Consider the following 23,952-nt stretch of genomic DNA (forward strand, 5'->3'; position numbering starts at 1 on the left):
GTCTAGAGAAAGAGCTCTTTGACCGTTTTGACATATTATTTAAGGCAGGCTTAGGTAAGTTAACAGTTAGAGCACATTCCCTCTCAGAATCTCAGGCCTAGTCATGTCCAGATGCAGAACATACAAAGTATCTGCATCGGTGCGCGTGGATCAGATGGAGTCCGAGCTGGCCGCGCAGTTGGATGCACTTCGAGCAGAAAACGTATTTCTTCAAGGGACTATTGGGAAATCATACTGGTATGATCAAACGCAATTGGCGAGTTGACTGGCGGGACTAATCTGTTAATGATGAATTGATTGTCAAGTTTGGTGCCACACATAGGTATCCACCTAATATCTCGATAATTTATATTTTAGCTCGGTGCAAATTCCTAAGGACATTTCTTACTTTCGTGTGGAGAGAGAACAGTGTTTGAAAAGACTCTTGCAGGTTGGTGCAGTGTAGCCTAACTTTTGGAATTGTTATGACAAGTTGTTTTGAATAGCTCAAGTTACATATTTCTCAATGTGGCATGTATTCAACAGGTCCCTGCTGCACGACCTCATGTGTCCCCGGCGGAGGTCATTCAGCAGGAGCTGGAGAGCTGTATCAATCGGGAATACACACCTGAAAGTCTTCCTCTTCTGCTGCACCAGGTGAGGACGAGTGCTTCTCACAGACTTGTAGGGATGTAGCACAAGATCCTGGGCCCCTGCATAGTCAGTCCTGATGGGCCCCCATGTTCCTCAACCCAGGTAAAATAAAATATAATCCAGACTTTTCCAGGGCCCTCCCTCCCCTTGGGCCCCTATAATCAGTAGTGGTTTTATCCCCAGTCTGACGCCCCTGCAGACTTGCATCAGATGTCTGAGTTATACAGTAGAATTTTAGATTTATTTGGGCTACATATATATTTGTATATAATAAATACAAATAATATATTTGTATTTGTATATATACTCCCCCCCTTAACAACTGGAGTCTTCCCTTCCAGCACTACTTGGACCGTTCCAATCAGTTGACACAATGCAAACACCTGCTCATGTTGAGGTGGAGGAGATTCTGTCGCCACTCCACAGTTTTAGAACGGTTGTATCCTTCCTACAAGGTAAGTTATGACAGGTGAGGAGATTGTGGCCCATAAAATACATTTGCTTTTGGCCGCTTGCCAGACTCCTTTTTGGTGTGTCTTCAGGGACAGATGGACCTGCTGGTGCAGGAATATGAAGATGCAGTGCAGCGAGCGCGCAGGCTGGCCGTGTCCAGAGAGAGACTCCTGACCAGAAGGGCAAGCCCAAACATCATACTCTCCCAGGAAGATGTGGTCATCTACCTCCAGTGGCTGGTGACCCATCTGCACTCCCTGAAATCTGTCCACAATTTTCTGCAGGTAGACACCCAGCCAGCCATATAGACCGTACTGCAGAGAATCACTTTTCAATTACCACCTGCCTTATCTCTCATTGTTGTAGGAGGAAATTTAAGGTGATGGGGATTATGTAATTGTTAAAATATTTTGGGAGTAGATAAAAAATATGAAAAATATGAAAAGATGCTGGGTTAGATTTTGGATAGGTGAACCCTTCATTGCAAATGCAAGGAATCTTTTTGAGATTTCACCTCATTCTGTGGAAGTTTTTGTAGAATTTAATGAGCTGTTTTTTTTCTACAGACATCTGTGCTTGGTTATGTTTTACAAGATCTTTGTGGTGCTTTAATTGCAGGTTCTCCATTACCTACCTGCAAGTGAGAGGAAAGACATGGTGTCTGGAATGACTGTAATAGATGTTATTTCCTCCTCCACCAAACAGCTGGCAGGTGTGATATATATATACCCGAGAAGTCAACAAACATACTTTATAAGCTATCTTCACAGGTCTTTAAACTAAATATATATTCATGACTTGGGAACAGTCTCTGGAGTTTGTGATGAAATGTTGTAGTAGTAATCCATGCCCTCTCCATGCCCTCTCCAACAGGAGTGTCTTTAACGACTGGGGTTCCTGTTCATATGCTGAGGCTTGACCAGTGTGAGAGGCAGCTGCAGCACCTCCTGTCCCACTTCCAGCTGCAATGTGGCACTCCAGACCTCAGGACCCCCGCTGATCAGATGGAGCTCTTCAGAGTGGTCTGTATGCACATACAGTAATACCATTGATTAATACAGTGTCAAGGCCTATACATTCTGGAAAAAATGAATTGAAGATCCAGCAATGTTTTCTGTGATGTTATGGTGGTTATTCTGCGGTAGGTATCACAGGAGTTCCGGGTGATCTTCCAGAAGCAAGAGGAGGAGAGGGCCCTGGAGCAGTACGGCAGCTCGGAGGCCTTGGAGGGGCAGCTGGGGAGGAAGGGCACCGGGGTCGCCCTGAGGAAGGAGGCCAACTGGGTTCCCTTCCTCCAGGTGAGACACACGCGGGACTTGGCTCTCAGTTCCTTCTCCTCTGCTATATCCACTACACCAGTGGTCACCAACCTTTTTGAGCCCAAGATCCCTAACCTCGCCCTGAACAAAGGCAAGATCTACCTTGAAGCGTCAAAAGAAAATCAAAGCTAAAATACTTCCAATTTAAGGCCTTTTATTTAGGCAAATGTATCAGGTCAAAAATATCACATCCTCTACCCCCTTATACAGGCGTCAATGAGATAACAACACTTTAACATAGTCTTTACTTACATGATTTTGGTTTTGATTTTCTAATTGGAGTAAGTGTTTGTGACAATACGTCATGATAAATTTGATGTTTAATCGCTGTTTTGGTATGAAGCATCTTTCACGTAATTAATGCGCACTCTAAGTGAAAGTAACCTAAGCCTAGGCCTACAATGCACTCCGTGTCTGTGCAGGTCCGCAATCGATTACATTCTTCAAATGGAGAACAAATTCCTGATCGCTAAACTTTTGTTTTTTATTTTCTGTCAGTTAGCAGTTGATGTAGAAACACTTAGCATAATTTGACTTCAGCAGTGACAAGTCCTGTTGAGAGAGAGAGAGAGAGCGAGAGCGAGAGAGAGCGCGCACCTGCAAAGTGGTGCTGTGCGCGTGTGTGTCTGCATGGGGTTACGTTCGGTTCAAGTCAGAAGTTGGTTCGTCCGGTCCCGCATTCACGCTGCTCCATTATTAGATTAACGTTATCAGACAGCACTGTAAATGTATGCAGGAATTTCTCGCATTATGATGGCTAGGTCTTGAATAAATCATGCGCTATCCTATACCGCGCTGAAATGTCGGCTACGCTCTGTAAACGTTGGCAAACATGTGGGAATTTGGTGACTGTTTTTAATTGTCCTGTTATTCTCGGGATCTACTGGGCAAGTCCTAAAGATCTACTGGTCGATCGCGATCGACGGGTTGGCGACCACTGCACTACACTCTCTTTCTCATGTTAAAATCCAAGTTTTTTTTTTTTACAGACTAAGCCCAAGCATGACCCCTGGCAGCAGAAGTTCATCACCAAACTGAAGGAGCAGAACTCATTGGATGAGCTACTACAGAATCTGTGCAAGTGTTGTCAGGTATGCAGGTGCTGTTTTAATAGATGTGGCTAAAATGCTATGAAATTGTCCAGTTTACATCTGCATAATTGCTAGTATTACAGGATCATTTTGTAGTTTGTCTAAACGTTTTGAACAGTGATTCAATCACTCTGTCATATGATTTGCACCAAAAAAATAAAAACATTTTCTAAACCTAGTTGTCAGATGCTGATAAAGCTATGGAGGCTTTGAGACAGCATGCTTCTTCTGTGGTTAAGCCCGAAAGCGTGGGGCCTTCCACACTGGACCCAAAGTCCAGAGGAGGAAACAGTACCTCACAGATATGGAGCAGTCTATACAACACTGTCATTACTTCTCAGGTACACCTGTTATATATAGAAATACTTTCAAATTACTGGTGCAGTCTGAGCATTTACTTGAAACGGCTCACTTTCAAATTATGCTGAATTTTGTCATATTGAAAGGTCATGTATTAAAGAAAAATGATCTGTCCACCAGGATTCCATGGGTAAACAAAGTGCATCATCTCTGCAAAACGATAACGAAGGATTAAGGAAGTCAAGGTAAGTAAAATTAATTTAAAGGAATTGTTTGTTGTGTTTTGACATTTTTTGTTGAATTTATTGTCTTCAGAATTGTGTAAGATTAACAAATTATATTTTAAAGTATTGGCTTGTCTTATAATCAGTCAGGTGGTTTATCATGGAGGAATAAGGTCTGTCATGTACAGTAGGCAGCAAGGTTATTTAGCAAAGACTATTTAAGTGTTGTGTATTTGCTTCATTCTTGTATGTATTGAGCCTATTTTACTTTAGGATTGGACACCTACTTGTCCCCAAATGTCTCCTCTCCATTTGTCTGTCACTACAGGCTTGGCAGCAGCACTGAGCTCTTGGGGCTTGAGGAGTACTTAGGGGATGGAGGTGTAGACTCATCAGAGTCCAGAGGCGCGTACCTTTCCCTGGTTTACCTGCGCTACCTCAGGATCCGGGAGCTACAGGTGAAGGGTACACTCTACTTATGGTCACGGAACCAACCGGATGTGTGAATTCTGTGTTGAAATTATCTTTCTCCTAGTGTTTGACTGTTTAAGCTGTAAAAAATGCTTTTCAGCTTTTAAGAAACCTGTGGGATTTTGGGAAAGGCTTTATGTGAGGATTACAGCTTTAAAACCATTTCTATGCATGTAATCTTCATAGACTCATATACATAGTCATCTACCAGACTGCAGGTGGAGATATGTGGTTAAAATAGTAATGGATCTTTAACATGGATTAATTGTTGTCATAGTTTTACTTTTCTGTTGCCATGCTGGTTCCAGAATGCTTGTCTGAACATGCTGAACTACATGCGGTCTGTGGAGAGGACGCTGACCTTTGACACGGCGGCTGTGGTGATGGAGGGTGGAGAGCTGAAGAACAGGAGGGAGGAATGGGGCTGGATGAGTGCAGTCAGGAGAGACGTGGATTCCAGAGGCGGTATAGGGTCTCATCACCAGATCTACAGCACACCTGTGGACTACCAGGTGAGATACAGGATATAGTTGCAAACACAGATTTGTTCATAAAGACATGAATCCATTAGGAATAGCTGATGGACGATGATTTTTACACATCTCATAGTATAGAAGAAGGCCTGCCTGCCACCTGTATGTGTATGTAATACGTATTTGTATGTGTATGCAGGTCCACTGTTCTGAGTTTATGGAGTTCCCAGAGGTGGAGAACCACCACGACTACTACAGCGGAGAGGGTAGGCAGGTGCGCACCCAGGACCAGATGGGTCTGTTTGTGGTGTATGATGCAGCTCTCAGAGACCTGGAGGAGCTAGAGCACACCCTCCTCCTCATAGCCTCCCACTACATCCAGACCAGGAGCAGAGGTAGGAAGCATCTACTCGTCCACATAGTGAAGTCACTTGGTAGATGATGTGTGACTGTGGTTTTGAAAGAAGTATGGATATCTGTCTGCCAATTGAGGATTGAAGGATTATGAAGATTTGGAAGTCTGTTTGGTTTTAGGTTCAGCATTTGTTGAATTTCAAAAAGGAAAATTGCAACAAACTAATCCTTGATGTTGCACCTTGAAATACTTCAGACAGCAGCTTAATACATAGTAGTTTTTGTAAATGTGGCATTTTAAACAACTCATAATCCCACATGAAGTCTTTTTGGTCTTTTGCACATAATGATGGTTTATCTCTGAGAATCTAAAGGTGACTGCATGACTTGTGCATGTGTAACATGTCTACCCTTTCAGAGCGGTGTATGACGGAAGCCTCAGGTCAGTCTAAGGTGGACCTGAACTCTTGGGCTGGGATGGACGTGGATCGTCAGGCTGTTTTACTGGATCTGTGGATGTGCGAGACCACATTTATAGAGAAAAAGATGCAGGTAGTCAGCTGTTTGAGGAAGTGATCTCTGTCAATATTTTGTTACATTTTGTAGTTAGTCAGGCTTGACATTGCTCAGCCAAGTGGCAAATCAAAGACAATAGAGAACAGACAGGTTTTGGATCTTAGTATCAGTACCTCAGTACCTGCTCAGTATTTCTCTCTGTGTGTGTGTGTGTGTGTGTGTGTGTGTGTGTGTTTGCATGCATATTTGTGTCCAGCTGCTTAACTGCTACTTCGAGGCCTACCAACACGTAACAGACTCAGAGGAGAGGGTTGCCATGGCCCAGGTCATCACAGACATCATCCATCGCCGGCCTCAGCTGGACCCAGCAGCCCAGTACTGCGTACAGGCCTACCACGAGGAGCTTGTCTGTATGCAGATGCACCAGCAGCTCATCAAACATATCCTGGACCAGCAGGTGAGGCACTTTTAATGGTGGTGGTCCTGGGGAGAATGGCCCATGTAATATGATTGACATACAGTACGCAAGTCATTTTGGATAAAAGTGTCAGCTATTAAATGTAAAATGTAATTGTAAATGCTGGTATTTGTTTCTTGTTTTCTATGTTTTTCGTGTTAAGAAATGTGCTATAATATTCAAATCATGTGTTCCCATTTAGATTGGCGTTAGGGGTATGTACAGTATGAGGTGCTGTTTCAGTTCTTGCCCAGACATGTTTGCTCATAATTTTGTGTGCTCCTGGTCAGATTGATGAGCAGCGTCGATACCTCCTGCGGGTGTGGAGGAGGGAGGACAGGAGGGCCACTCTGGGGTTTGGCCTGCCCCCAAACTACACCCCCAAACAGCTGGTCACTCTTTGTGGAGGCAGGTCTGTGCTTGAGTGGTGCAATGTTATTTAAAGTCAGCAAAGCAGGTGTGTGTGTGTTTCATAGGTACAATTTACAGCCTGGTAGCATTGACAAAGTGAGGAGTAATGTTTACATTTCAGACTTATTATCCTTTGTTATGGTTACTGTGTGTGCTTGTGTGTGTGTGTGTGTGTGTGTGTGTGTGTGTGTGTGTGTGTGTGTGTGTGTGTGTGTGTGTGTGTGTGTGTGTGTGTGTATATGTGTGTGTGTGTGTGCGTGTGTGCATGCTTATATGAATGTCTGTTTATGTATATGTGTCCGTGGTTACAGTCCTGCCCTGAAGAGTGTTTTCCTGCTGGAGGTCCACCCCTCGCTGTGCCTGGCCCGGCAGGTGTACCAGGCTCTGGGGAAGGCCCATGCTGAGCTCTGCCAACTGCACGGAGCCAATGGAGTTCTGGAGCGTGTGGCTCTGGAACAGAGAGTCCTGAAGCAGGCCCTGCACTACTGGCACACCCAGGCTCCACTCGGGGCCTTCTACAGCCCCCAGATCCAGAAGGATGTAGGTTTGAGCTCACAGAGGTTCTACATGTCTTGTGCAAGTGCCAGTGATTTATACTATTTAGCAAGTTGTTGGTTAACACACAGCAACAAATATATTTTTGAACAACTGACAGAAAAAATGATGCATGGTAAAGATAGATATATAAATTTAGTTTTTACCTTTTTCCTTTTTGTTAGTTGTTTTCAGAGGTGTTTTTTGAGGACCCTCTGCTGGTGAGGGATGTGGGTCTGGCTGTTCTGAGGTCAGCAGAAGAGAAGGAAATTAGGTCTGAGAGGGACAGACAGCTCCTTGGTGTTGAGACGTTCTCAAACCTTCTGGAGCTGGTTACCATACGCCATCGTCTGCTGGAGGCTGCTTTAGAGAGTGGACACCTTGCACAGTTAAGACAACACACACACACACACACACACACACACACACACTGCAGTTGTTTATGATGCATAGACATATGAAATATACATACCGGTAAGTCATTGGAATGTTATCTCATTTGTTGTATCCTCAAATTTGACAATATAAATTGCTCATAGACAGCAACAGGAAACCGTAGCTGAAAGATACTGTGAGGAAAAACACATTTTTAACAAGTTGTTGAACTGTGTCTCTGTGTTTGAAGGTTATACAAATCTTTAGCTCTGGAACTGGGCTTTGATGACTTCCATCTGTATTTGCGACCTGTTCAGTTTGAGTTTGCTGTGCTGAAGGATGTGGCTGAACAGCGGCCCATGTTCATCACAGCTTTACTGGAGGACAACACCAGTGTGGACAGGTGCAGCTTTTCATTTCATTTGCATTCTGTTTGAATTTTACCTGACAGAGGGCCAGGGCAGGAGGCTAGGGCAGACAAACTAACCTGATAGATAATTTACCGGTAAATGCTTATGCTGGCAATTCGCAATTTAATTCTGATTTAAAGAAACAGCGAAGATTATTTCAATCATTAGAGTTCCATTGTTTGTAGGGAGAGCAGTAAATGTAGTTTTGATGCCCACCTGATGCCAGATGTCCTGATGCGAACTCTCCTACGTCCCTGGCAGATATGTCCCCTCTAGTCTGCCTCTGGCTATTCAGGAGCTTGATGTCAACCATATCGGTAGATTCAGCTTTCACACTCGGGAGGCAGTCATGCAAGCAAGTGAAATACTCTGTGTTAAGTATGGCTTCAACTATATATTTTGTGTTTTGTAAATTGTGTGTAATTTCAGTTGCCATTTTCACAGCTCTTGTATGGATCAGGGATTGAAAACCTGCAGGTGACCCTGGCATGTCAGGTGACACAAAAGAATACATTGATCAGTGCTATCAAGCAAGCCTCACTTTGCTATTGGGCAGAAGTTGCAGCAGGGTCACAGCAGGTACAGTAGGCCTCTCTCTCTCTCTCTCTGACCACACTGACCCCGGCCACATTGGCAGGATTTAGGTACCTTGTGATTGTATGGCTGTATTTATGGTGAACTGGACAGAGCTCCTTCAGAGTACCTTCCTTCCAGGTTCAGCATGAGAGCAGACACCCAGAGGAGAGGAGCCCCTCCAGTAAAGCACCCAGACGATATGCATCAGACTCAAGGCACAGGTCAGATCAATCTTTGCAATAGCAGTGAAAATAAGGACTTGAATGGATGTTCTGTGTTCTACCGTTGCGATAACTGATTGAGTCATTTGTGTTTATCCATAACTGATGAATTATTGATTATCCCTCTTTCTTCAGATTTGCAAAGTCATTCATGTCTATCCATAACTGATGAATATCCCTCTTTCTCCAGATTTGCAAAGTCATTCATGTCTATCCATAACTGATGAATATCCCTCTTTCTCCAGATTTGCAGTCATTCATGTCTATCCATAACTGATGAATTGTTCATTATCCCTCTTTCTCCAGACTTGCAGAGTCATTTGTGTCTATCCAGCTGGAGAAGACACGGCCAAGAGATGAAATGCTGAACGCCTTCATCAAGCGGAGGGAGGCAACAGGAACCCTTCTGCAGAACACGGTTAGTAACACAGTCCCACAGGCAGAGCAGAACTCTTAACATCGCTTTTTAGCAGCTTAATGTTGAAACTAACCATCCTTCAGACTTATCTATAATCAAAACTGGCTGAGAGCTTTCCTCCATAAACTCCCACTCCACCACAGGATGAAGCAGCAAAGACCAAGAGGAAGCTGATCCTAGAGTTCTGCTCCAAGTGAGTGAGCTTCAGCTGGTAGACTCAGGGGCCTCTTCAGGAGGTTAAGAACTAGCATTGGGAGGCATATGGAAGGCTGGCATCTTGCTATTTCTGAGTTGTTCTTGCCTTAAGAAAACCTTGAATGAATGTTACTGTGACTTAAATTCCTGTTAATGATGTTACTGACCAGGTATTTGTTTCTGCACACACCTTGCAGGCTTAGTGTTAGCATGTCTCAGTGCTGTGTCAGAGCACAGATTGTTGCCCTGTACCACAGCCTCACATTACTTTTGCAAGACTTTCCTACCATCTGCCAAACCCACTTCATGATGGGTAGGTCTAATGAAGCCAAATCAAACCAGGACTCAGAGAAGGCACTCACAACAGATCCCAGGTAAGGATTGATTACTTACAGACTTGTCGTTATTGGTCTTTTTTGTTTGTGTGTTTTATCTGATTGGATCCATTCGCCTTATTCACCCGGAGGCCAGAACGAGGCTACAGGGTACACTTGCCATTACACCTCAGTCCAACAGATGGTGGTAATGCACTTCGTTTGCAAACTGCCAAAAAAAAAGCTCACCGAAAAAGAAGAAGGGTTCGCTGGCCTGTTCTTTTTCTTCTTCAGTGAGTTTGGCAGTTTGCAAACGGACTGCATTATCACCACCATCTGCTGGACTGTAATGGCAAGTATGTAGCCTCGTTCTGGCCTCCGGGTGAATAAGCCTAATTGTAATTCGAGATCTTAAGCTGTAATGTGTATGATGATAACACTGAAAATGTTGAGTAGAGGCCCCCAAAAAGGGAGTGAATATATATTGTTTTTCAGTCCAAGACCAGGTTAAATTGCAAGCTAGTTAAAGCAACACCAAAGCACTTTTCCTCCATTTTTCCTCCACTTTGTTTATCCAGCACCGGCTTTGCAAATAACAATGTCCAAAGACAAGGTAGAATATGTTGCATGATTTTATGAAAGTATGATGTATTGTGACATCAGAAGCAAGTCAAATTGGTAGTTTCTTATGTCTTATTCCATCGAACTACAGATCCGCTACCCGATCTGGCAAACTTGCATAGCCGATAGAGGGTCGCGAAGCGAATGCAGAAGTGCTGTTCACCCTATTACGAGTTGATGAACCACTGAAACGATTTTGGAAACATTATTTTAAGATACAAAAAACTCTTTGGTGTTGCTTTAACAGAAACTACCTTTTAGGCCTATACCACTGTTTAACCTTGACCTTTAAGTTGTAGCCTTAACCTTAACCTTAAAAGACGTCAGCTGTGAGAGCCTTTAGAGCTAGAGTGTGTATGTCATGCCATTCCAGAACGTTCCAGCAGCGCCCCAGAGCTCTGTTGTCAGCAGACGGAACTGTTCTCCTCAACCTGTGGTTCCTCCCACACTACACAGAGACTCTGCTCATGTTCCGAGGCTTGGAGGAGAAGGCAAGCTATTCATATGAAAACACCTAACTGTAGTTTCTCAATGTTTATACACATTTAGCATACAATACAGTATAGTCATAGCACAGTTATAATATACACACCATGAATGAAGCAAACATTTACTAAGAGATTGTAAGTGTTTGTATGTGTGTTTATTTGCGTATTTTTGTGTTGATTTTTTGTATTCATTTCTCCCTCTTTCTCTCTGTGTGTGTGTGTGTGTGTGTGTGTGTGTGTGTGTGTGTGTGTGTGTGTGTGTGTATGTGTGTGTGTGTTTGTGTGTGTCCTCCAGACATGTCAAAGGGCACTTCAGCACATGTTGGCCATCGCCTCTGCCCTTCATGACATTGTGTGTTACACCATCAGCTTTGCTCGCTTGGGGAATGCAGCCTCTCTCCTCAGCTCTGCCAGCCAAAGCACTCTGACAGCTGACTGGGGTGGGACCGAGAGTATCAGTACGTCCCCTCACAACCTTTTACCCTTCCACTCAAAGAGCAACAATTGTACATTTAGGACAATGCTGAAGTGTGTTCAGTTTAAATCAAGTTGACATCTCCTCACTTAGTGCATCCGTATGTGCCCTCACAACCTTTCATCCATTCACTCATCTGACATTCAAAATACTGGTGAAGTTTGTATATCTGTGCAATAAATGTCTACGTTGGTGTTAAATAAACCAGGTCTATGCCGATAAAATTGACCATATACACGACACACACTGACTTTCTTGGGCTGATCAACTTACTGCAAAAGAAAGACCCTCTTGCTCACCTATAGACAAGAGCTGAAATTTAATGGCAGACTTATTTGAAGTTGAAGTAGTCTGTGATGTGGTTATATCATTTTAGATATTATATGGATTCTCTGTATGCTGAGGGGCACAGTTCTTACTGCTTCACTCTAACATGTGCTCATAAGGTGCTGAGCTCTGGGACATTCAGCAGCATGTGGACTCTCTCTGTGACCCGCGCAGCCCGAAGGCCGTCGGACGTCTGCTCCAGCTGCGCAGACAGGTGCTATTCCTGCTCTTTGATGCAGCCACACGTCACACAATCAGGTGAGCTGGAGTTCGAAACTGTAGACAGAATGGTTTGATGCAAATGTGATGCCCTCCTTATAGCCTGGGTGTTCCCATGCTGCCTTGCGCGCGATTTGATTCACGCTGCTAAGGCAGCCTGGAAACTACCGCCCTATTTTTTGCCTCAGATAGGGAACCAATCACAGAACAGGGGGAAAGCAAGACGATGATGAGCTATGCACAGACGCATTTGATAGACATCCGTGGCACCCAATAAACGGATCTGGGCATTTTTTTCAAATACGAGAAAATGAACGTTTGGTTCCCAGACCACATCTCATTGAGAAGTGGTGGCGCTATCCAGGCTACCCTTCTTATGTAAATACACTTTACAATGCTGCTTGTGTATCCCAACATGGTTTTTACATACTTCTACTTTTTCACAAATGTTTGCTCTGCCTCTTTAAGAAAAACATTCCTGTCCACTGGAAACACTGCAGCCTATCACAGTGTGAATGACAACATGGGACACGCCCTTCCCCTCTTGAGTGACAGCTTGAGAAAAAGTGACCAGAGCTACCAGCTGCCTCTGCCCCAGCCCCTGGAGCCAGACTGCCCTCAGGTGAATGACTAACCTGTTCTATTTATGTCAGGTGGGGTGCTACCTGACCTCAGGCTAATGTCACATGATCACATTAACCTGTTCAGTTTGTCTGACAGGTCTTAGTACATTGTGTATGCCTGTGTGCAAAGAGCTATTAGTGTGGTTCATAGAGAGCAGAGGACCTTCAGGATTTTTTATTTTTTTTTGCAGGCGCAAAGACTGTTTCCATGGAGATGGTTTATGTTGTGCCACGGACTCCATCCTCTGGATGTTTGGGACGTTCCCCCTATAGAGTTCTGCATGCAGGTACAGTGCATTTGTCCTATGTTGGTTTGATTGCATCAGCTCTGTCATCCTCCTCTGCCCTTTGTGTGATACACCACATCCCTCATAGGGGTCTGGTGTATTTTGACTAACTAGGGTCTTCTTTATTGGTAAGTTAGGGAGTTTCAGCTGATGGTGTTATCTAGCTGTCTGTCAAGGGTCTGAGTCATCTTTCCTGATTGGTTAACTGTTACTCCAGCTGTGTCTGAGTGGCCTAGGAGAGCGCAGCCGGCAGGTGGCCAATGGGGAGCTGCTGGGCGTGTCTCTGCAGCTGGAGGAGGTGCTGAGCAGTGGGCAGGTAGTGGGTACTCTCCAGCTGGACATGACTGCACAGGCCACTGATGATGTGCAGAGAAATAAAACTCAGGTAAATGACCACTTATCCTACTGTATGTCCCTTAAAATACACAGAGCATTTCGGGTGTGAAAATATAGTTGGTCTTGCACTGTATTTCAGACACATTTCTGACACAGTTTTGACTTAGAAATGTGTCAGAAATATAAGACCAAGTACATTTCTTCTGTAGGAGCCGGAGGAATGTGTTGTTGCTGAGGCTGATGGAGACTGCTCTGTGAAGAGACCCAGAGACCCCACCTTTGGCCTGGAGCAGCAGAGAGGCTTCCTGCTACTGTGGAAGCAGCTGGAAACGCTGAAGGAGATCTGGGGCTGTCACAGACTGGGCGTCCAGCACATCCACAGCCCCACTCACTACCAGCACTTTACCACACTCTACAGGTGCAGAACGGCCCTGTGGCTCTGCCTGCGCTTACAGGATGAAGCAACACAAAAAAAAGTTCTGTTTTTTATGGCTGTAATCACTAATTGAAACAGCGGTATTACAGCGTGTTGTGCAATATGAGTGGGTGTGTCTTTGTGTTTGTGTTTGGGTGCTAATACATTTTAAAGTAGGTGTGCATCATGGTTATGTTTTTGTTTGTGTATTACAGACAGGAGATCCAGTACCCCAGTATGAAGGCTCTAGCGCAGCACTTGGGGTCTGAGCAAGAGTATGAGGCCCTGTTGGTGGATGGCCAGCCTCTGCCGCCCCCTGCTGGAGCCTCCGAGGTGGAGCTGAGGACTTGGGAGGTGCTATGACAACATTGCATTGTACAGATCACTAGATCAGGGGTTCCCAAAGTGGGGGTCGCGACCCCCCGGGGGGTCCGGGACGGTGAGGGGTGGGTCGCGAAATGATTTCCATAAATCAAATAAATTTGGAAAAAATTAAAACCACCGCAAGTCATCTGTCAGCCAGCATGGAGGACGCACTGGTTGAGAATTCCAAGACGCTTGCTGAGTTCTGGATTTCAGTCGAGAGGGAATATCCACAGGCCGCGATGGACGTACTGACGCCGTTTGGCTCCACATGCCTGTGCGAAAAGACTTTATCTGCACTGACATATATTAAAAACAAATACAGATCGCGTCTAAATGTGGAGGATGATCTCCGTGTGGCCGTCTCCACAATTAAACCAAGAATGGACTTGCTGTGTTCCATCCATCTCATTAGATGAGATTAACGCTGAAACATAGTCACCAAAATGTATATTTGCGCAGCAACAATGTACATATGTTTACAACAGTTTGTGGATATTACCCTGACTGAGATATTCTTCTGTTAAAGCAACACCAAAGAATTTTTTGTACATTAAAATATTGTTTCCAAAATCATCAACTCGTAACAGGGTGAACGGCACTGCATTCTCTTCGTGACCCTCTATCGGCTATAACCGCACTATGCAAGTTTGCCAGCTCGGGTAGCAGATCTGTAGTTCGATGGAATGAGACATAAGAAACTACAAATTTGACTTGCTTCTGATGTCGCAATACATCATACTTTCATAAAATCATGCAACGTACTCTACCTTGTCTGTAGACATTGTTATTTCCAAAGCCAGTGCTGGATAAACAAATAGCGTGCGTGCGACAGGTAAAGTGCTTTGGTGTTACTTTAAAATGGAAATTAAAGTAATGTTTTAAAGTTGCACTCGTGTTACATGGATATTATTTTTTGACTAAGGTATTCTGCTTTTATCATATAGTAAAGTTCTATATGTAAAATCATAACAGGCTGCTCTGTTCTTTTGTGTTGTCGTTAAGCCCGTGTTTGGATAAGCCTAGTGCGTATGGCCGGTGCGCACATTTTGTTTTATTTTTTGTCACATCCAGGGATAGTAGGGGTCGCCAGTCTCTGGCACGGTTATTTTGGGGGTCGCGGGTTGAAAAGTTTGGGAACCCCTGCACTAGATGATAAGCTCAAGAGTATTTGACATTAATATTAGCATTTTTGGCAAAAAATATGTTAATAGAAGTGTCTAATTAAATATATGTATAAAACTGAGAATGAAGATTGTTTAACATGTTGGTGGGTGTCTGTGGGTGTGTGTGTGTGTGTGTGTGTTGACCCAGCTTCTGAGACTGCTGGAGAGCATGGAGTGTGACATGATTAAAGCAGTACAATTGAAGATGGCCAAAGAGACGACCTTGCTCCTGTCAGAGAGGACACGGCAAGACACAGCCTTACCCACAGGTAAAGAAAAACATACTTTTAGAGCTTTAGTATTTAGAGTTTGAATACTAGCTCCAATCTAAATATTCCCCCTCCTGTGTGTATACAGATGTGTGGAAGAGAGGCCCCATGAAGCACTGTCCGACACCAGAGAGGCCACTGATTGTGGAGAACTTTGTGCATCAGCTGCTGTCTGGAGTCCAGAATTCTGAGGGGCAGGTAATCACTGTGATAGATAGATGCTATTATTTATCCACAGGGAAATTCTTCCTCTACATTTGACCAGCGGGCAGCCATTGCTGTGGCCGTGAATATGTGGAAATGGTGGTGGAAGATGTCATTTGTCTGTTCCCTAGGTGTCCTTCTCCAGTGCCCATCTGCAGCAGTGTTTGAGCGCTCTGTCGCGTGACGTGATTGGCCGCGAGCGGAGCAACTTCCTGTTCTACTCCCAGTTCTATGAGCATCTCCTGCAGCAGGAGACCCAGCTGCTCCATCAGCGGGAACAGGTAGCCATGAGTCCAGGAGGTTTACAGCTCTCTCCACTGTGGTAATGTGGAGGGGAGCCATGTAGAGAACAATGTTGGGACTATTTCTTTGGAACTGACGTGGTGCTGGGGCTCATACAGTCTATGTACAAATACATATTCAGTGTAAAGCAGTTTATTTTTCATGCATTAGGATGTGAAGAACCTGGAGGAATATCACATCCAGTCAAGTGACCCTCTCAGTAAGGTGTGTGTATTTCCAGTCACAGGTACACACAGTGTTTGTGAACTTTGTTTTATGATTAAATGTGCCGTGTGACCCATGTTTCTCCCCGTGCTGTGTCCCAGGCGTGACCCATGTTTCTCCCCGTGCTGTGTCCCAGGCATGACCCATGTTTCTCCCCGTGCTGTGTCCCAGGCATGACCCATGTTTCTCCCCGTGCTGTGTCCCAGGCATGACCCATGTTTCTCCCCGTGCTGTGTCCCAGGCGGCTGCTCTGTGCCGGGGGCTGATGGTGGAGATGACGGCCCTGAGGGCTCAGCTGGCACACGTGGAGGAGGAGCGCAACACCCTCCAGCAGCAGCTGAGGGCTCAGCACAGACTGCACTATGACACCCTTGTGCAACGGCTCTTCACCACCTGCCTCCAGCTCAAGGTGGGAGACCTTTCACACCCAAGCACAGATAACCATGATAACCCAAACTTACATCACACACCCCAAACCAAACTTATCATTTTAGTAATGCATAGAGGATGTGTGTATGGTATACAGTATGTGCTACTAACAAAGGAACATCAGCTGTCTGTAAGCATAATGACCTTGTACAGTTAATTAGTTTCTGTATTCCTAATCAAGTGTCCCTGTGGTGTGCCTGTTAGTCACGACTGGATGGTTACCACCAGAAGATGGAGGAGGACGTGCTGCAGATGGTTGGCAGAGCCCGACAGGAGGGAGTGGAGCGGATCTCCAGGCTCCAGAAGAAGTATGGCTCCTCCAGAGAACCTGAGGACCTAGCAGAAACTCTGGTTCAGGTGAAGAGATTAGTTCTACCGTTCCCTCATGATATGACATAACTGGAATAAAAAATGTACATGGCCTTATGGTCACTGAGATTAGTGCTAAAGTGAGCTGTTGGCATAATTTGTTCTAACAAGGGAGTTTTCACAATGAAAATGAATAATTTTGGATGAACATTTTATTATTGTTTCTTGTGTGTAAAATATGTTGAAAGTATGTTGCATAGTACTTAGCTAGATTTATTTGAGGAGATTTTGTCTTTTTAAACCTCCTGTACATCTCTGCGTGTAGAAAGAGGCACAGCAGGACCTCCTGATAGAGAACTCCCAGCAGAGGGCTCTGATGAGGAAACTACAGGCACTGGGTCAGTGGAGAGAGGTGGTGGCTGTGGGAAAACTACAGCGGGAGCTCCTCAGCACCAAACAGGTACTGGACCTCAGGGAGTCTGGACATCACTCACGCAGGAGGATGATCTAGAGTGAAGTATATTGATAGGGTGGCTACATAATACATATATATAATATAATACAATTGACATTTTTGTGTAGAGAGAAGGCCATTGAATGTTTGAGAGTTGCTTGTAAGTGAATCTGTACTGTATGTGTGTGTAGAGGGAGCTGCAGAGGCAGCTGGCCTGCGTTAGAGTGCAGCTGGAATCTGAGCAGCAGGGGGCGCTGCTGCAGCAGGAGCTGGAGGCCCTGAGGGAGGTCATGCAGCATAGCCAGAAGGAGGTCCACCTCGCCAGGAAGCAGCTCAGCCAAAAGGTAGAGCCCAGCCGCTTTCCCATCATTCCCACACGCTTTACACCCCATGGAGTTTAAGCGCAACAAGTCCTGTTAGAATGTGAAAGCATCCCTGCGACTGTTACTGTGACATTGTTGGGCGCAAGTACCTCCGCTTAGGATGCAACATGTTAGGGCAGTGTACGTGCTGTTGAAGATTTGAATACTGCCCTCAGTGATGGGATAAATTGTGTCTAAATGCTGGTAAAGGCAACTAGTAACTCGTACAATTAATTCAGAGAGAAAGAGATGAGATTAAAACAGTGTACTTGAATTATGGTGTGTGTGTGTTTAATTCAGAGTGTGTTCCACTGTTTGTCAGAGCCAGCGTCTGCAGGAGGTGGAGCAAGGCGGCGCCCAGGAGGAGCGCATGCGCATGCAGCTGCACAGCTCGGGAGCGCTGGGTCTGCAGCGTCTGCAGGAGGAGGCTGAGGACAGAGAGAGGGTGATAAAGGAGCTCACCAAACAACTGCACACTGGACGCAGACATAGCCAGCTACAGCTGCAGCACAGCAGCAAAGAACTGCAGCAGGTGAGACACACACACACACACACACACACATTTACAGTCAGGTATGGACATTAACTTCCATACAAGGGACAGCTGGCATAGCAAGCTATTAGTCCAGCAGCACATTGGAACACAGGGGTGCTTATGCTATGGATGTGTACAGTACAAACACACATTAACTAATTGTAACATGGGTTGCTAGTACTACAGATCCTACACAGTATTGAAAAGCTATATCTGTGGATAGTCCACACACCTACATGTTGTTACAAACAATTTTAGGCTTCAGTGGAGAGCGATGTGGAACAGTACCAAACATTGTAGATAAAAATGTGAGTGTCGTGTGTCTTTCATCTGAGGAGTGAAGGTGAGTAGTACATTTGGTTTGCTGCAGTTGGAGGGTGGCATAGAGGGTGGTGGTATCCTAGGTGAGGGTTGGTTTGTGTTGTGTAAGGAGTACAGTCATTTCCTGTGTATTAGCCGCATTGTGTATAAACCGCAGAACAGTGTTTAATGCAAGTCAAATGCAAAATCAATGTTTAAACCTCGGCTAATAGTAGGGAAATAACAGTAACTGTGGTGTGTTGTGTAGGTGAGGAGTAAACTCCAGCAGGAGAGGGGTCTAAAGCAGGAGGCCTTTCAGCTGGTCAGTCAGCTGCAGAGGCAGGTCAGTGCAGGGACGGCTCTCCCCAGCTGCACCTCCACACCAGGTAACGTCACAGCTCAGCTACATGCTCCGCAGATCCAATCAACCAGTGTTCAATAAACATAATGCACCATCATTACATTGCTTGTTCTCATAATGCTTGAAGTAAGAGTGTTTATCACAGTGTTAGAGGTAATATCATAGTATTTCTTTAGGAGGGTAATTGATGAAGCTCTACCTTAGGTCTAGTTGCAGGCAGAAGCTCTAGGACCTCCCCCATCCTCTTCCTCAGAAACTCCAGAGGATCGTCCTCAGGTATGGTTAAGTTGCTTCAAGGGATTCAGCTTTGTTATTGCTAACCTTACCAAAGCTCATGTTCATGATATTTGTCTAGATTCACACTAGCTCTAGTGGTGTCTAGTCCAGGCAGAATTCAGCAGATATTGCCGCTTGATATGAGTGTCCCAACTGAGTTCTGCTCCTCTGTGTATCAGGTACGATGGCCAGAAAGCTCAGGAGAGACGACACAGAGGACAGCGGCGTAGAAGCACTTCAATCAGTTAACACGGACGCAAAGATGGTCTTCTCAAAGTCAAAACAGGTGAGGACAGACCCTTGAGTCAGCAATCATGCCGTGTCAGTTTGCATGCCGTGAAGTCATCAGATATCTAGGAGCTCAGTCTGTTATCACATTCCAATCAGGCTGTGATCCAGGACATCGGATGCATGCTGGACTTCATAAAATGCATTTTGGCATTGTGTGAATCCCAACATGCATTGCTTTAAGCCAGCGCCATAAGTGGCTACTTGAAGACAAACCCACCCATTCACTTGTCTAATTTTAATGTGTTGATCCCTTTTGGCAGAGTCTCTCTCAACTGCGTCTGCACTCCTCTGAGGCACTGTTACCAAACCTCACTGATGGGCGTAGCAGCCCTCTCCTCCTCACCCTGCAGAGACCATAGATGGATGTCTGTGCACTCAAACTGCTGTTTATGTTTCACATACCATTTCTCTAGACACAAACATAACAAGCATGTTTTAAAATAGAGGCAGCAATTCACTTCATTTTGAACATTTGAATGAAATGTAGTATAATCATGTTGTTGATTAATGACAGAATATGGCTTCAGTTTAGAGGTCTTTACTTTTCTAATGTATCCCTGATCTTTTATTAAAAAAAACCTTTACAGCCAAAACATATTTTTTCATCTCACTTCTTTCACATATAGAATAGGCAACTTTATATAAAAGTTTTGCCACTATGGGCACATAGAACATTCATAATACATCCACAACAATGAAGAATACAGATTAAAACGAAGAGAGAAATAAAATAGAAATTGGTTGTTGATTAGGCATTTTTGTGTGCAACCGGCACTGAAGGTTCCTTTAAAGGAAGACATCATTACCAGTGACCCTGTAGAAATAGTTTTTACACTGGATTTCATTTCCCAGTTTTTAGCTGTTTGCTTTACATGAGCTCATGCTGCCGCTGGGGACGAGGCTGGTGGTGTACACCTGGGTCAGGTGTTGGGGGCGAGGCTGATGGTGTACACCTGGGTCAGGTGTTGGGGGCGAGGCTGGTGGTGTACAGGTAGGAGACGTTCCCTGCCTGGATCTGGAAGGTCTGGCCCTGGATGTGGTGGCTAGGGATCTGCTGGCTGGTCTGGCTGATGCAGATAGGCTGTCCGGCCTGGCTGCTGATGTGGATGGCCTGGCTCTCCCTCTCCCCCTGGGTGGGTGCAGTGGTGTCCGAGGCCACGGTCAGCTGCGGCAGGCCGGCGTGGTGGTGAGGCTGCGGCAGGAGCTGGGTGGCGCCGCCGCGTGGTTGAAGGAGCTGTAGCGCCCCCTGGCTGCCTGGCTGGGGCTGCGCCTGGGCGTGCTGGTGCAGCTGCTCCATGGCCTCCTTGGTGAGGATGACGTGCATCTGCTCGCCGTGCCCGACGCTGCCGCCGGCCCCTGTGCTCACCTGGCCCTCCAGCATGCTGATGGTCTGGATGTGTGCTGCGGAGGGGTCACCTGTGTCCTGCGTCACCAGCATGTGGTGCCCCGACGGCTGGGTGAGCAGAGTGAGGCTTTGGGCGGCCTGGGGGTCACTCCCGCCCCCCGCTCCGTTGCTCTCGCTCGTCGTCGTCGTCGTCGTGGTGATGATGCTGATCCCCGACTCCTGGCCAGGAACAAAGTTGATGTTCTCCACGTCGCCCGTTACCACCAGCTGAATCTCCTGCTGGTCACCCCCAGCGGGCACCTGATAGGGCTGCAGCTGGATGAGGCCCCGCACGTCGTCCGAAGCCGAGCCCGACACCCCAGAACTCAACACCACCCCTTCCCCAGGGGCATCGTGGGTCTCCAGGGCCGTGCTAGGGTCGCGGGGCCACTCCTTGCTGTGGGTCTTGGCGTGGACCTTGAGGTTGTCGGGCCGAGCGAAGGACAAGCTACAGACAGAGCAGCTGAAGGGCTTCTTACCAGAGTGTGAGGACACGTGACGCCTGTGCGCGCTCGCATCTGAGAAGGACTTACCGCACACGCTGCATACGTACGGCTTCTCCCCCCTGCACAGGATGGATTAACACACAAAACAGCATGTAATGCATGAATTAATACCAGAGCAAATTGGCATTTGAATAATTACAGTATTTGTAAACAGGACAGTTAAGTACCGGTATTCACTAAGATCTTTTCCCTCTAGATATAGCAATCTATATCTGTTAGTAAGACTGTTTGTATCTGATCAGTCAAGTTGAAGTTGCTCACCTGTGGATTCTGATGTGGGTCTGAAGGGTGCTCTTGGCTGTAAAACACTTTCCACAGATTTCACACGTGAAGGGCTTCTCACCTATACAGAACAAGAGGTAGGTCTATGTCTGCTAGCGTAATACTTTGCAAAACGTTGACCCTTTGGCTAATGAATTTCATTAACCTTATGCATTATTAGATAATAATTAGACGTCTAAAAGGATTTTTATTTCTTGGCAACAAAGCATTTTGTCAAAAAAAAGAGTATCAAAATGTGTCCTTGGAGAAAATTCTTGGCAGTATTTACCCGTGTGAGTTCTCAGGTGCTTCTTGAGCTGGGCAGCGTCCAGAAAGCGTCTTTGGCAGTGGGCACACTCAGGCAGTGACTGGCTTGTGTGAATCCTGTAGTGGCTCTTTAGCTGCCGCTTCTGGGTGAAACTTCGTCCACACTGGTCACAGCTGAACAACTTCTGCTCTAGAAGGGAAATAAGTGTTATGGGAAAGAAAGAGATTGCTGCTGCCAGCCTACCATCTTGTCAGCTTAATTTTGGTATGTCAATTGGGAAAAATGTACCAGATATATTTCCTTTGAAACCAACCAAGTTTATTGTTATCTGTACCCATTAGCTCCTGTACTCAATTCATAATGATGTTGACCACAATTGATGCAAAGGAAATTGGAGAACTGAGGTGTGAAATAGCAAGACACAAAAGATCAAAATCACTTCATTTTTCACATGTACTGTAGCTGTACTGAGAGTCGGCCTACCGGTGTGCAAGTTCATGTGCTCCTGTAGAGAGTGTTTGGTTGACAGGGCTTTTTTGCAGATGGTGCAGACATGAGGCTTCTCCCCGGTGTGCATCTGCTGGTGGATCAGGAGTGTGTGTTTCTGAGTGAAGTCCTTTCCACATATATGGCACCCATAGGGCCTCTCACCTGCCGCACAGAGGCAAAATATACACCGAATCAATAAATCTACAAAACCCAAGTGTATAACAGGACTACTGTTGATCTCTCAAGACACACACCACACACCGCAACCCCTGTCCAGACTCTTACCAGTGTGGATCCGTTGATGCACCTTCAAGAACACATGGTTCTTAAAGACCTTTCCACAGTCTTCACAGCGGGCCTCGGTGTCGGGATACTTCCTCTTCCTGCCTCTCTTCCCAGGCTGCCCTGGTTCAGACGCTTGGTCCCCGACCCGGTAACCGCTCAGCTTCACCGGCCGCTTGATCTTACGCTTGCTGTGGCGCAAGCCATGAGTGGACGGGACATAATCGGCATCGTCTGGGTCTTTGCCGTCATCTCTGGGTGACTCAGACAGACAACGCTCGCTGACCTCACCTTCATTCCCAGGGTCGTTTCCTCCATCCTGACCGTCTGTTGCCTTGGCCTCACTGACAGACATCTGATTGGATTCGGCTGAGATGTCATAATCCACAACTGTGTCTGTCACTTTGGTGACAACTGCCTGTGTGTTCTTTCGAGGCCGCCCTCTCTTACGCTTTGGTGGGGCCTGTGCCTCACAGCCAGACTCCCCTCCATTTTTGAATGCTCCATCTGACTTATTCCTAAATGCCCCGTTTGAGTCTTGATGACAGCCGACAGGCACCAGTTCAACACTGTCACATTCTGGCGAGGATACAGTTGCCCCCTCATTTTTTCTGTCTGCACATAGCAGGTCAGTGACCCCAAGGAAGCGGGCGGTGCTCAGGAGTTGCTCAGCGGCAGTCTGCTCCACACACACACCGGCACTGTAAATGAACTCCAGTATTCCCTCAAAGGCCTGTGCGGCTATGCCTTCCAGCTGGTACACAGCCTGGGAAGTAGTGGGCAAGTCAACAGCCATCAGCAGGGAGGAGAAGTATTCACTACTGGCTGCTAGAAGTGCTTTGTGCGCTTTGAAGTGCACTTGTTCCACAATGAGGGTGATATCACAAAGAATATCTTTTTTTCTCAGCATATCAAATTTATTCAGGATGGTGTCCTTGTGTGTCTTCGAATGAAAGGCCATCTTAGGTGAAGGTTGATGTTCAGACATTAGGTCATGTAAACACTAACGTTAAGATTTCAGAACTGTTACCAATCAGCATTCATTCGCGAATTAAACGTTGTTAACGTTAACGTTACAACAATAGAGGACAAATGCACGACAGACTTGGCTTTGCTTGGTAACCTGTTATAACCTGACTAAGGAAATACGCAGACGTTACTAGTAGTTCCCTGAAAAGTAAATACATGTATGTATTACATTATTTTAAACCAAGCGCCATGGTTTGTCTTAAAACCATGGCTTCCTAGTATCAGTTTATGAAGAGATTCCCATCGATGTGCATACTTGTTTCTTTACTATTTAACTATGTCAAACTACTTAATTCCCCGTGAACCTACCATCTACGGAAAACGACCAAGTATTCAACAAAAAGTAAATAAAGATATAAAGCTTTCAGGAC

The 23,952-nt window shown here is 45.7% G+C and overlaps 2 protein-coding genes across 5 annotated transcripts in view; one reads left to right on the forward strand and one right to left on the reverse strand.

Annotated features, from left to right (window-relative positions):
* On the forward strand, positions 1–19,955 carry si:ch73-242m19.1. Its single transcript, XM_042072909.1, has 47 exons — positions 1–237; positions 358–430; positions 526–636; positions 975–1,088; positions 1,176–1,370; positions 1,705–1,798; positions 1,960–2,108; positions 2,232–2,384; positions 3,395–3,496; positions 3,676–3,837; positions 3,977–4,041; positions 4,349–4,478; positions 4,800–5,003; positions 5,164–5,359; positions 5,737–5,870; positions 6,091–6,291; positions 6,582–6,703; positions 7,014–7,242; positions 7,422–7,624; positions 7,862–8,014; positions 8,283–8,376; positions 8,466–8,600; positions 8,736–8,818; positions 9,125–9,236; positions 9,380–9,429; positions 9,629–9,805; positions 10,740–10,857; positions 11,150–11,312; positions 11,776–11,914; positions 12,344–12,497; positions 12,690–12,785; positions 13,003–13,170; positions 13,331–13,539; positions 13,752–13,890; positions 15,214–15,334; positions 15,423–15,532; positions 15,670–15,819; positions 15,992–16,045; positions 16,287–16,454; positions 16,679–16,831; positions 17,109–17,243; positions 17,429–17,581; positions 17,922–18,131; positions 18,703–18,820; positions 19,000–19,071; positions 19,251–19,357; positions 19,623–19,955. The coding sequence occupies exons 1-47, from the start codon at positions 104–106 to the stop codon at positions 19,719–19,721; spliced, it is 6,411 nt and encodes a 2,136-aa protein (XP_041928843.1). The 5' UTR covers positions 1–103; the 3' UTR covers positions 19,722–19,955.
* zbtb24 (zinc finger and BTB domain containing 24) overlaps positions 19,855–23,952 on the reverse strand; it is a 7,893-nt gene continuing 3,795 nt past the window's right edge. Inside the window, exons 3-7 of one of the 4 annotated variants that reach the window (XM_042072930.1) lie at positions 22,556–23,555; positions 22,265–22,432; positions 21,803–21,970; positions 21,514–21,595; positions 19,855–21,311 (exon numbers count right to left, since the gene is read on the reverse strand). In XM_042072930.1, coding sequence (XP_041928864.1) covers positions 20,321–21,311; positions 21,514–21,595; positions 21,803–21,970; positions 22,265–22,432; positions 22,556–23,540 — 2,394 coding nt within the window. In that variant the 5' untranslated portion in view covers positions 23,541–23,555 and the 3' untranslated portion in view covers positions 19,855–20,320. Of the gene's footprint in view, positions 21,312–21,513; positions 21,596–21,802; positions 21,971–22,264; positions 22,433–22,555; positions 23,948–23,952 lie in introns of those variants that run through there. The other 3 variants (XM_042072931.1, XM_042072928.1, XM_042072929.1) reach the window with 3 other exon arrangements.

Source organism: Alosa sapidissima, chromosome 19, assembly GCF_018492685.1.
Source record: "Alosa sapidissima isolate fAloSap1 chromosome 19, fAloSap1.pri, whole genome shotgun sequence".
Classification (NCBI taxonomy): Eukaryota; Metazoa; Chordata; class Actinopteri; order Clupeiformes; family Clupeidae; genus Alosa; species Alosa sapidissima.

Excerpts from the sequence above, each read along its gene's own strand:
- si:ch73-242m19.1 (XM_042072909.1), top strand. The coding sequence starts at position 104 with ATGTCCAGATGCAGAACATACAAAGTATCTGCATCGGTGCGCGTGGAT. Across the intron at positions 3,838-3,976 it reads ACACTGTCATTACTTCTCAG|GATTCCATGGGTAAACAAAG; the intron begins GTACACCTGTTA and ends TCTGTCCACCAG. Across the intron at positions 9,806-10,739 it reads GCACTCACAACAGATCCCAG|AACGTTCCAGCAGCGCCCCA; the intron begins GTAAGGATTGAT and ends ATGCCATTCCAG.